Source organism: Cavia porcellus, unplaced genomic scaffold (genome assembly GCF_034190915.1).
Source record: "Cavia porcellus strain 051 isolate PalLab524CR breed Dunkin Hartley unplaced genomic scaffold, mCavPor4.1 scaffold_2, whole genome shotgun sequence".
Lineage (NCBI taxonomy): Eukaryota > Metazoa > Chordata > Mammalia > Rodentia > Caviidae > Cavia > Cavia porcellus.
This window is the reverse complement of record NW_026947485.1, coordinates 75,602,515-75,615,958: the sequence shown is the minus strand read 5'-3', so window position 1 is coordinate 75,615,958 and position 13,444 is coordinate 75,602,515. Positions and strand designations below refer to the sequence as shown.

At 41.2% G+C, this 13,444-nt stretch overlaps 1 protein-coding gene across 3 annotated transcripts in view; it reads right to left on the bottom strand.

The window, feature by feature from the left end:
* Positions 1-1,906: 1,906 nt before the first annotated feature.
* The window catches only part of Slf2 (SMC5-SMC6 complex localization factor 2), a 51,664-nt gene continuing 40,126 nt past the window's right edge, over positions 1,907-13,444 (bottom strand). For all 3 annotated transcript variants that reach the window (XM_063244014.1, XM_063244017.1, XM_063244021.1), the window contains 3 exons: positions 12,359-12,445; positions 9,979-10,047; positions 1,907-5,624 (listed from right to left, as the gene is read on the bottom strand). In XM_063244014.1, the coding sequence (XP_063100084.1) occupies positions 5,589-5,624; positions 9,979-10,047; positions 12,359-12,445 (192 nt within the window). In that variant the 3' untranslated portion in view covers positions 1,907-5,588. The remainder of the gene's footprint in view (positions 5,625-9,978; positions 10,048-12,358; positions 12,446-13,444) is intronic.

Sequence of the window (13,444 nt, the reverse complement as noted above, 5' to 3'; positions counted from 1 at the left end):
CCCAAGGCCAGCCCAAATCGCATATTGAGACCTTATCTCAAAAAGACAAAAAAAAAAAAAAAAAAAAAAAATTCTCATTTGGAAATGCCTGGATACTTCACACATAAACACGAGTGGGGGTTTGTGTGCTTTGAGATAGGGTCTTGCTTCTCAGTGCAGGCTGGCCTTGAACTCTATGCAGCTCAGGTCAGTCTCGAACTCAGTGATCCTCCTGCTTCAGCCTCCTGAGTGCTAAGATTACAGGTGCCCAACTACAAGTTTTGTTTTCTGCTGGGTTATTTTCCCTAGCTGTGTAGTGAGACAGGGCCTGAGGGAAATGTTGGCTGTCCTCAGGAAGTTCCACCTCAGGGTTGGTTTGGTTCCAAGTTCTGCAGTGAGCAGTTACTTACTGTGGTGAGGATCCTAGATAGGTGTGAGTTCTTGCCCCCGTAAGGGGCTCAGGGCTCTGCAAGTACATTGCCTGTTGGTCTGCCTGCTGCCCCCTCTAGGTGGAATCACACACAGAGCAGGGACTCTGACCTATGTGACAGTGCGGTAGTCTCACTGTTGCTCTGTGCCTGAGAAACCTGTCTCCTCTGGTTCTCTCAGTCAGCCCAGGCTTTGGCCTGCCATCTCCCCATTCCAGGCCAGTAAGGAAATGTCAGTACACAATTACATGATATAAAGCCACCACCCAGTTTCCTTCAGTTTAGCACACTTTTTTTTTTTTAAAAGTCAAAAACTGCTTTTCCTCTGGTGAGGACTGAACCCAGGGCCTTCACACCAAGTTCCATGCTCAGTCTTTTTAAATTTTTGAGGTAGGGTTTTAAGACGTGGCCTGAGCAGGGCTGACTGGAGACCTTGTGTGCCAGGGGTGTAGGAGTATGCCAACACGCTTGACTCGGGGCTGCACTGCTTGAGGAAGCTGGATCAGCTATCAACACCCCCAAGGTGCCCACTGGAACAATTTCAACTGCCCTCTCCCAAGAGGAGTCTCAAGAGCTCCCTACAGCAGTACCCCAACTGCTTTTGCTGACACTAGGCATGGAGAACCCTTTTGTTTTTTTTTTTTTTTTGTCTTTTTTTTTTTTCATTTTTATCGGTACCCCTGGAGAACCCTTTTGATGTGTGCACTGTTCTCACTTTCTATCAGAAAGGAAGCAGCAACCTGCTCAAGGTCAAAGGGTTAGTGTGTGAATTTGGGATCTAGGGCTGGGCCTAAGGGCCAAAGTCAAGGCCTTTCTTTCTCTGGAACTGCACAATGCTGTTATCCCCCAGTAACACCTGGCAAGATGGCCCAGCTCCCAGCCTTTCACCCCACTACCTCAAGAAGAGCGCTCACAGGAAGTTTCCTCTAACCCAGACTGCCTGGAGGGAGGGAGAGTGTACGGCTCTGAATCTGGGGCTCCACACCTTCTAGGAGTAACCAAGAACAGCGTCCAGAGGAGCCAGGTCCCAGTCTCCCCTCCGCAGCCTGCTAGCCACCCCAGTGGGTGGCACCGAGAGCTGCACCACATGGCCTCCCTTCTTGGCTGTAGGCTCCAGAGCTCAGCACCCAGGTCACCCCTTGCTTCCTTGCCCAACCCACTGCAGTACTTTAACCTGGACACCAGCAGGAAAGAGCCCCAAATCCTTACTGGATCCTGAAGTGGCTTAACATGTAGCTACTCAGCAGCTATTGAATGAACATGGCCAATGAGGTGACAAGGACAGAACTCCTGTGACATTAGAGAATTATTAACTTGTTATATAAAAGGGAGCTGTGTGCAGTCCCACATTTAAACAAGACATCAAGATAAAAAAAAATGGGAGAATCCAGAGCCAGATGGAGGGAGGAAGCAATCAGTTTAAACAGGGAACAGGGTAGAGGAAGACACAGGGTGTTCAAGATGTTACCCCCACTCCTGAATAAATGTTACCAAACATATTTCAACTGAGAAAAAGCAGTTTAATAACGTACACATACATTCATTGGACTCTTAACAAGATGTAGTATAAAAATCTTTTAAAAAGGAAAAGGAAAGAGAAATCTGCATTTACTACCTAGGAGCGGATGGGAAGGCCTGGAGAAAACACACACACACCTACAATGAGTGAGGCCCATCTGGCTACCTTCGAGTGCCAGGTAATCAGCAAGATGTGAGCCCTGTGAGTGCAGTGCTCCACATCCAGCTCCTGGGCCTCACCCTCACTGCCCCAGAGGCAAACCAGGCTGTGATTTCAAAGTTTTTCCAACTAGCTGCATGTTAGTAGTCATTTCTTAAAATTTTTTCTGGTTTTTGGAGACAAGTCTCACTACACAGTCCAGGCTGGCTCTGAACTCACCATATAGTCCAGGTTGACCTAGATCTTTTTGTCTCAGCCTCCTAGATGCTGGAATCACAGATGTATGCCACCATGCCCTGTGCTTCATAAAATCCTAGTTTTTTTTAAATTTAAAGGTTATTCTTGGTTTAAAGACTCCACACATTATTACTGGCCGGTCCCCATCAACTACATCTGTTTTGATAAATATAAACATACAAATAATCTGACTGAGATGGTAACACTTCATTGTCTATCTTTTACATCTGGGGAGATTTTTGTGAAGTCCAAGCAAGCTACTTGTGTTTCAAAACAAAAACAAAATGCCAACCTTCTAAAAGGTGACAAAGGTACCATAAGGAAACAGACAAAAAATATACAGATACTGTTATTTTACTGCGACATGGGTGCATTTTGTATACGACGAGTCTCTTCACTTAATATAACTAACAGAATTTATTTTCAGAGAATAAGGAAAGGTAAGAAAAGGCAAACAGTCACACACAAAAACATAAACACAAGTACCTTAATTTTCTGCTTGCAGAAAGGGTAGCAAGGCTTTGCCCACTTCCAGGTCACTGGGCAGTGATTTCTGGCACAGTGGTGCTGCCCAGCCTGGAGCAGGCTGGCCTTTGCAGTGAACGCCTCTCCCACCCCACCACCCCACTCACAGGCAACAGCAGCAGGAGGGAGACAGGGCCTGGGGACCCGAGAGGGAGAGGAAAAACTTAATTTGGGAGAAAAACCATGGGCTACTTGTGCTACAAGACAAAAGTCATGAAATTTCTATGAGAGCCCAAATGGAAATACTGAGTGGATTCAGACCCAGAGACAGGCCCTTTTAGAGTCATAAATACCAGGCCTGACACAGGTATCTGGCCACTTACTTTTAAGGTCAGATGAAGTACTTTTCTTTAATGGAGAAAGACAATTAAAAATAGAGATTTTTCTTACTAGAACTGCTAAATAAAAATATATCAAAGTGGTTTTAAATTTGATGGGCAGTTATCTGTTGAAACTGCAATATAAAAGCGTCACTTAAAAAAAAAACCTGGATAACCCACTTGCCCTGCCCCATCAATGTACACAATTAGAAAATATTTACACACTGTAATTACAAGCAATATAAGCAGTATTTTATACTTTGAAATTTTGTACACTTTACACAAAGCAAAATGAGAAAAATATGGACACTTATAAAATTACACACAAATAATGTATCCACAAATTATTAAATTACAGAGTGAAAACCCCACTGCTGGGCAGATAGACATGAATTTTAAGCTTCTGTCAAATATAACTCTTTGTATTTCTCTTTTTCTTTTTTTTTGGTGTGGTACTGGGGATAGGGCCTCTGCACTGCGCTACTTCCCCAGCCCCCTTTTTGATGTTTTATTTTGAAACAGGCTCTCACTAAGTTGCCCAGGCTGGGCTCAAACCTGTGATCCTCTTAACTCAGCCTCCCAGAGTACCAGGATTACAGGTGTGTCCCACTACACCTGGCTATATCTATCTCTTTAACCTTAAGTGGCAGTTTTTAAAGTGGCATTTTACAACAATACCTTTGAGAGGTAGTATCAAGATAATATTCTTACCAGTAAACTCAACACAGAATAAAACTTTTGTTGGTCTGCCTCTTCGAGACTCATTCGGCCTGGCTTTTTGGAAACTGATTTTAATTTTGCCTATAAAAACTTACCCAATGCTTGACATGAGCTCGAAAGTTAATTGACATCATAATGATAAATTTATTACATTTTTTTTACTCCTACACCTCAAAGTTGAGGTAGAAAGTTCTCAAAGTTTATTTTGTCCCCTTTCAAACCATGTACGTAACCCCATCCCTGTCATTTTCCTTCCTGCCAACTGGAGACATCACAATGCTCAGGAAAGAGCCAGTCACCTGACCCAACACTGAAGGAACAGCGACAGAAAAGCTGGAGTTCTCCTTCAGGAACCAAACCCTCCTAACAGGAGTACTTAGCCACCAAAAGAATTCTTCAGGCAGTTAGTAAGGGTCTGTCACCAAAGGCTTTAAGGGCCTTTGGGCTAAAACCAGCTTGTTCTACTGAGCCTCTGCCATCTTAAAAGGACGACTTTCCAGTGTTTAAGAACTCAGAGCAGCTCTAGTTTCAAGTGCAATAACCTCATGGTACGGGAACACACAGGTATGCATGCCTGCATGTCAATGCCCTTCAGTGTCCCGAGAACACACACAATCCAGGCCTCTGCAAAGTTACAAACAACATGGAAACAAGCTGTTTGAAAATGTTTCCAGATCCGAAAGCTTTTATAATAGAGACTTCTGTAATACTGTTATTAAGGGCCAGAATTCTAAGATTTTAACCAGTATTTCAAAAAGATGCAAGTACTTAAAAGAAATCTGAAATAAACTACCTATGAATATTCTGGCATTTTAAAAAGAGCCACTATTTTATAGCTCACTCTTTTTCACTTAGGGAGAACTTGAAAATACACCAAACTTGTTTCCTAATTGTTTTAAATGTTTTGTTTATTTATGGTTTGAGACAGGGTCTGCTACACAGTGCAGGTTGGCCTTGAATTCACTATGTAGCCCAGGCCGGCCTCAAACTTGTGGCAATCCTCCTGCCTCAGCTTTCTGAGTGCTGGGATTACTGGTGTGTGCCACCCACGCCTGGCATTTAAGTGTATTTTATTCATTTATTTTTTTGGTGCTGCTAATCAAATGCATGACCTTGCACTTGCCAGGCAGGTGCTATGCCATAGCTATATCCGTGGCCCAAATACATTTTAAAAACCTAACATTTATAACCCTAAATAGTGAAGGAAACTGTAGGACCTGTGGTTTATAGGAGTTACAGAAGAGATCTATACTTTTATTAGTAAATGTGATAAGCTTTTCCTTTGCACCCTAAAATAACCAAGACAAATGAAACCCAGTGGAAACTTAAGTCTTGGTTTCTAATGTCCAACTCAAGCTGGTCCCAACTCTTCTTCTATCCTTCCTATGATCTTCCAGGTGCCACAAATACCATCTGAAAAAGGCAACTGGCTTCCAGTATCACAGTAAGAGGGCAGGCAGCTCATACACGTGACTACTACTGCTTCCATCCCTCTCCTCCTTTCACAGGCTCCACTCTAGTAAAAGGTCAGCTGCTGTAACAGTTAAGCCATTTCTTCACCAGCTCACATTCAGTTTTCAAGCGGTACATCTGCTGCAGTTTCTTAACATCCCCTGGATTCTGCAGAAATACTTCCTACTCATCTTGGAAAGGTTCTTAGTGAATTTCTCTCAGTTAGTATGTTTGCTGTTGTGACTTTTGTTAAGAATCTGGTACCCAGAAGTCATGGAGTTGCCCCTAGAAAAATGAAGGAGAGAAAAATAAAGGTAAATTTAATCAGATTATAAAATTAGTCATTATACAACTACTAATTTACAGACAATGGGGCATTGATAACGAAAGAAAAACTTTTTTGGGGGGTACTAGGGATTGAGTAGTACTAGGTATTAGGGTACTTTGGTACTAGGGAATGTCCCCAGGGGACATTTTACCAGTAAACTAATTCCTATCATTTAACAAGTGATGTTTTGAGACACGGTCTCCCTATGGAGTTCAGGGCGACAACTTACTAGTAACCCAGGCTGGCGTCGAACTTGCAGCCCCTTCTGCCCCAACCTTCCAAGTGCTGGAATTACAGGTATGTACCACCACACCTGGCCCCAGCCCTGGTTATTCTGAAACAGGGCTGCGTAGGCTGGTCTTGAATTTGTAATTCTCCTTCCTTCCGCTTCCAGGTTTGAGATTACAGGTATGCACCACCATGTTTCACTGAAGTTGTTTTTCCCCTTCTACACTCCAAGTTCTTTTTAAAATTTCTGGACAGCATCTTGCTCAGCCTGGCTCAAATTTATAATCCTCTTGGCCTAGACTCCCAGAAAGCAGCTTTAATCTTTATAAATTTCTCTGAAAACTTCTGGCCATCTGATTCAAATTTCATTTTTGTGGTTTAACAGCTTAAAAAAAGTGTAACATATATACAGGATTTTTTTTTTCCTTATCCTCATGTTGGAGACCACTAATGAAGTGGCTCTGAACAGGACTTCTAATTGGCTATGTTTATCTGTGAGTCTTCCTAGGCCTCAGCCCCTTGCCTGGCAACGGGAACTGATTCACAGTAAGTGAACCTCTATGAATCACTGGTCCTGACCGAGGCCTATATCAACCTGTGAGGCCAGAGATACTGCAAAGGGCAAGAAGATAAGGCCACAGCTGCGGACACTTGGCTCAAACATCAATTAAGTAGATAGACTGCAGCTGCAGCAGGAATTATTCCTACAGTCTCACTCCTACCATGTCTTCATAAGACAGTTCTGCTGAACTGACTTGATTCATTACTTGGAGATGTCCTCGAAGTGACTCCCAAGGTCCTGTTCATTGCCTACATTTTCCTCAGTTTCCCCAACCCTTGTTGGACCTAATAAATAAAGTGGGAGGTCCAGACAAGCCTTTGTCATAGCCCTTGGATTCTCGAGCTCATCTAAAGGGTTTTGACCCTCTTGGAGTCCTAAAATCCTACCACTTGTTGCATTTCTTTTAAACCTCCACTGTATACTCGTTTGGGAGATTGAGGATCTAGGTCAGGACCCAATATCCTCACACTCACACAGTGGCACATTTAAAAGATTAATATGTTAAGTTGATTAATATAGTTTTGCTATTAAATTCTTTTCCATTTTAATGCTACATCAGTACAGATGGCCAGCCTGAAAAAGGTCTGTTGATGTCAGAAACTGAAACAATAACAAAGAGAAAATTTAAGACTCCAGAAAACTCTGAAAGGGCATGTGTATCTCATGAAGGACAGCAATAGCAAGAGTCAAAATGTCATCAATGAGCGAGATGCTTTTCCAAGCTCATACTTGGTGTAACTGTTATTTATTTATTTGGTACCAGGGAACAAACTCATGATCTGGTCCTTGCCAAGAAGGCACTTGCACCATTGAGTTAAACCCCTGGGCCCTGTTACTTTGATACAAAACACAAGCAACTTCTAGACCCTGGCTACTCTGAAGTTTAACTCTGGACCAACAACACTGGCATCAATCTGAGAACTTGTTTGAAACTAGAGTATGTCAGTTCCCAGCCCAGACGTAGTGACCTAGAGTATCATTTCAGCAAGTTCCTGGTTGGTTCCTATGTACATTAACATTTGAGAAGTACAATTTTAGACAATCTGTATCAGTTACCTTATAAACAAATAGGATGGCAAACTTATTATTATGTGTTAGAAAAAAAATGTCCTCTTAGTCAAAGCTTCTCCTTAACTTTGATGTCAACAGCATAAGTGAGAAAAAAAATTAAAATTAAGAATACTGTGCTAAAAGTCATACTATGAAATGTCAGACATGGTGGCACATAGCTGTAATCCCAGAACTTGCTAGGCTGAGGCAGGAGGATCATTCCGAGTTTGAGGCCCCTGTGGACCACATTGTGGGTTCAAGGTCAGCCTTTAATGACATGTGAGATCCTGTCTTAAAAAAAAAAAAAGAAATCATACTACGGAGACAATGAAAAGTCAACATACAAGAGAAAATATTTATAAACTATATATATAAAGGACTTATCTCCAGATTACATGGGGAATTCTTAGTGCTGAATGATAAAAAGAACCTAATTAAAAGTGGGCAAAGGACCTACACAGAAATTTTTCCAAAGAAGCTATACAAAGAGCCCAGAAGTAATCTTCTGGACAGCCAGTATTGGTTCCTGGCAGAATACGAAGTGAAACCATGAAGTCTCACTTCTCACCATCTAATATGGCTTTTGTCAGTGAAGACTAACAAGTGCCGGAGAGATCACAATCCTCACCCCTACTAATGCAATATAAAACGGCCCAGCCACTACTGAGAACAGTTCGGCAGCTCCAGAAAACACCATGCACAGGTACTGTGAAGCCCAGCAGTTCTAGCCCCAGGAATATATGCTTGAAATGCTTTCATCTGGAGATACATTCACACAAGACTCGCATGCACATGTTCACGGGGACACCAAGGGAAAACCCCTCAAATGTCCATCTTACACTGTAAAGGAAGATGGCTCTCCAGCCAGTACACTTCAGTTTCCCAATTGACAAGCTATCCTGCCTCTGCACTTCCCGTTAGCTTGCTTATCTCATATAAATCCTAGACCACCAGAGATCTGGGACTGATATTCTGGGAATAATCCTGATCAGTGCTCCTCGATGTGAATAAAACTGTCTCCAAATCCTAGGGGTTGTCTGGGTGTTCCTGCTTTCTATAGCAGTATGTCAATAAATAAAATGTGATGCATCCAGACAATCTGGTATTGTTGAGGACAGAAAAGACATACATACGACAACATAAATCCACTTATCATTATTTTAGGGGTAAGAAGATAGTCACAAAAGACCACAAAGTCTATCTCATATGGGAGAAATGTCCAGAATAGGCAAATCTATAGATAGAAAATAAATAATACAAAAAATAAAGTAAATTAGAGGCTAGAAATAGGGTTCAGTGGTAAAGGGACTGCCTGGCATGTTTGAGGCCCTGGGTTTGATCTCCAACAATACCACCAAAAAAAAAAAAAAGAGCGAGACAGAGACAGAGAGACAGAGAGAGAGAGAGCATAAAGAGAGACAGAGAGACAGTCTTAAAGGAGTGAGGAGAGAAGGCAGGCAGCGGGGAATGAAGAATGACTGCTAGTGGTAGAGGATTTCTTTTTAGCATGACAGAAACATTCTAAAGTTAGGCTGGTGATGGTGTGTACTACTCTGTGGATACATATGAAAAAGTATCATGTATGTTAACTGAGTGAAACGTATTTTATATGGATGAAAGTTTTTTTGGGGGGGCGGTAGCCGGGATTGAACTCACGGCTGCACACTTGCAAGGCAGGCGCTTATGCCATTGCACTAAATCCCCAGTCCTACATGGATGAAATTTTAATAGACCTGTTAAGAAAGATGTTTCTCATGAAATAACCTCCATTTGGTGCCACATAAAATTCTAAAATGGGCCATACCACATCTTTTTGTGTTTGTCTGAGACAAGGTCTCACTGTGGAATACATTCTAGGCTGGCCTTGACTTCACTATATAGGCCAGGATGGCCTTGAATCTGTGATAATCCTGCCTCAACCTCCTAAGTGCTAGGAGTATAGGTTATGTGTCACTGAGCCCAACTTGGCTATACAATAAAAATAAATTAATAAATATAAAGCAAATTGAAGCCAGGCATGGTGGCTCACGCCTGTAATTCCAGCATTTGGGAGGCTGAGGCAGGTGCTTGCAAGTTCAAGACCAGCCTGGGCTACAAAGTGAGTTCAAGGCCAGCCTGAACTGCATAGAGACCCTGTCTCAATAAAAAAAAAAAATAAAAAAAAAATTAAAAAAAGGCAAATAAAAATATAGAGAAACCATATATATATATTTTTTAATTTTTTTTTTGTCTTTTTCGTTTTTATCGGTACCAGGGATCGAACTCACGACTGCCTGCTTGCAAGGCAGGTGCTTATGCCGCTGAGCTAAATCCCCAGCCCCGAGAAACCATATATTATATTGGTATTTTCAGTTTATCTTCACATTATTTAGGCCAAGTACTCTATTATTCTTTGTTCCCAATAATATGAAGAATATAATTTACTTAGTAAAACTATTACAAATAAATAAAACTGTTTAACAAAATGACACCTGAGTAGGCCGACAGTTCTGGATTATTTCCTGCCATTTTCCATGTATCCTGGCAACCAGGTCTTTCACCTTAAAATCAAAAAGAAAAAGAATCAGTTCAAAAAATCTTCAGCTACAATCAATTTAACATGTAACATAAAAAAATCTTAAAGTTATCAAAGGGTCATATCCATTATGATTAAGGAGATTCCATGACACCATTTTTTTTTGTACTAACAATCAAACTCATAGCCTTGTGCTTGCCAGGCAGGCACTGTGCCACTAAGCTAAATCCCCATCCATGAGTGGCATCTCTCTCTCTCTTTTTTTGGTACCAAGGATTAAACTCACAACCTCACACTTGCCAGTAGGCGCTGTGCCACTGGCCTACATCCCCAGCCCCAAAGGACCGTATGTCAATAACGGAAACAGGCTACTCACCTCATGGAGGAACTTTAAAATTGTAGTAATTAATAAATCTACCCCTCTAATCTAAAATACTGACAGTGTGGAACCACTTTCCCACTACATTAGTTATTAAAGGTCACTTCCAAAACATAATTCCTGTTTCTGAAGCTTATGTTTTTGACTGGCTGGCTTTTGAATACTCAGAGAAGTTTTAGGGTGTTCTGTGCGACAGGATTCAATGTTCTGGCTGTTCCTTGCTTTGTCAATTTTTATTGACAGCTCACAACCCTATGCTTGCCAAACAGGCACTTGTGCTGCTGAGCTAAATCCTTGGCCCTGTGCTCTGTCAAGTTAAAAGACTCAAGACCACAAAAAATACTTGTCATTTGCTCCTTCCACATTATCAGAAGACCCAAAATTCAGTTAGTTCTCTCCATATTTTTTGTGAAGTACTATGAAGGCCCTTTAATTTAATTAAAAAGTTTTTGTCTTTTTGAGAAAATGTTTCATTTTATAGTTCAGGCTGGCCTTGAACTCACTTTATAGGCCAGCCTGGCCTTAAACTTACAGCAATACTCCTGCCTCAGCCTTATGAGTGCTGGGTTTAAAGGATGCGCTACCACAGCTGGCTGTTACTTTAATTTGAGAGACAGGGTCTTGTTATGTATGCCAAACTAGTCTTGGATTTGCTACTGGGCCAGATTGGTCTCAAACTGTGATCTTCCTGCCTCAGCCTTCTGAGTACTGGGATACGTGGCCACCATTCCTGGCCTGAATTTCTTCCAAATACTTGATATATTCTAATGTAAGGTTCAGTCAGGTCTCTGCAAAACTCAACACTCTTGAACACAAGGCTGAGTGTGGTGGTGCATACCTGTAACCCTAGCACTGAGGCAGGAAAACTGCCAGTTCAAGGCCAGGTTGTGGCTACATAGTGAGATCAAGCCTGAACCACATAGTAAGACCCTAATAAAACAGAACAAAACAAAACAGTTTCCACATTACATTCAAAAAGGCATTGTTTAAATTACCAGTCTTAGCAGCTAATCAATGTAAGATAAGAAATCACAAAACTGAGACCCAACATTTAATAATTATTCAAAATAAGGCACATTATTAAAGTTAAAAGACTGAGATTTTTAAAAAATCTGTTATTTAATTTTGTTTCAGGAAAACTTGAATCATTCTATTAATACATAAGTTGTTTTCCCAGCACATACTCATACATTTGGTTTTTTGACTGTCTTTACATAAATAAAACCTTGAAGAAATAAAAGACATAGCAAGGTTATTGAGAACATTCCATCCTAGAGCTCAGACAGGGTGATGCAGGACTTGGGAGATTTCCTGAAGAGCCTGTCCTTAACACATTCTTCAGTGGAACAGTCAAAGAATGACAGCTAATTTATTTCTTCTTTTTTATTGCTTTTGTTTTTGCGTGTTTCACTATGTAGTTCAGGCTGGCCTCAAATGCATGGTAATCCTACCTCAGCCTTTTGAGTGCTGGAATTACAGGTGTGTGCCACCATGTGGGGCTCTATTTTTTCTTTATGAGTAAAACAAGTTTTCAACTATCATAAAATTTCATAGTGCTTCAATTCTTGAAACTATCTTAAGCGCAGGAGTTTAATCTTTACAATGGGGAAAAAAAACTAAGAAATCACAAACAGTAACTAGAAAGAGTTTTTCTTCTTAGTATTAAGAGTTTCACAATAATTTTCCCTTTCACTTCCAATCTTGCTAAACAAGTACAGTATTTAGCAGAAACACAGTCTGCTATAAAAGAAAGAAGTCCTCTCCTTTAATTGTGTGTGTGTGCGCGCGCGCGCGTGTTTTAAGAGATAAACACCAGGACCTGGCAAGCCCTCTAATGCCAAGCTGCACCCCAACTCCTTGTACACAAATTTCCTTTAAAAGAGGGCTTCTATGATTCTTTCCCTTTAGTATCAATATGACCAGAATTGAACAAAGAAAGTGTTAAAAACATGCTTACTTTAGTTCTGTAGAAAAGTCTTGCATCTTCCCTAATGTCGCACTTAACATGCTTTTCCAGAGCCCCACAGAGCAGCACAAAGTGTTTCTGTACACAACAAAATAAATGCAAGGAACAAAACAATTCTGAAACATTATAGATTAGCAAAGAGATTGCACAGTAGAAACTAAATCATTTAAAAATCTATCATCTCCCAATTGGCAATTTCTGATGATAATAGCAGTCCTATCAGAGAAATTTATTTATATACTACCTTAGTATGTACAAGGTTCTGATTCAATCTCCACCACTGGAAAACAAATGAAACAAATCCACAAAAATGATACTTTGCTATGCTGTAAATTATACTAATGAAGATAAAACCTCAGAGATCAAACTGGTAATGTTGTACTGATAATTTGAAGTCTTTCTTTTAACATGCTCTTAAATATTCAAATAGAAACTAATCAGCTTTTGTATTTATTTACTGAGCTATGTCCCCATGCCTTGCAGTCCTCCTGCCTCAGCCTCCTAGTGCTAGAATACAGACCTGTGCAACCATGTCCAGTGATTTTATTTTTTTAAACAAGAGGGGCACAGAGTCCTGAGGAGTATAGCTGCAGGTTCTCCTCTACTCTGACTAAGGAATGGATTGGGAATGCTGCAGTGGCCACAGTTCAAGTATGAGCAGATGATTGGAAACAATCTAAGGCCTGGAGATTAAGGCACAGAACTGCTCTGGGCCTCCTGACCACCAAGCCGGAATGTGGTTGTTCCACGGAGCACAGGTTCAAGCTTTTAAGGCCACTAAAGTGGGCAGCGCTTGTGAATTTCCCTGCAGGGATGAGATCCAGATTAGCTCCGCCACCTCCCACCAGGTCGTCACCCTGTCACTTTAGAGTGGGCTGCCTTGTGTACCTGGCTGCTGGAGCTAAAATGTCTATAAAAACGAAAGGGTTTAGGTCAGTGTTACTAGACACACACACAAACACAGCAGTGGGGTAGGGGACATCTAAGGCTCTATAAAGTGTAACTACTAACCTGTGTTTCTACTCTCTGTAGCTTAATAGGAAGATACCACGGATGATTTCCTGGGTCTCAGATGAT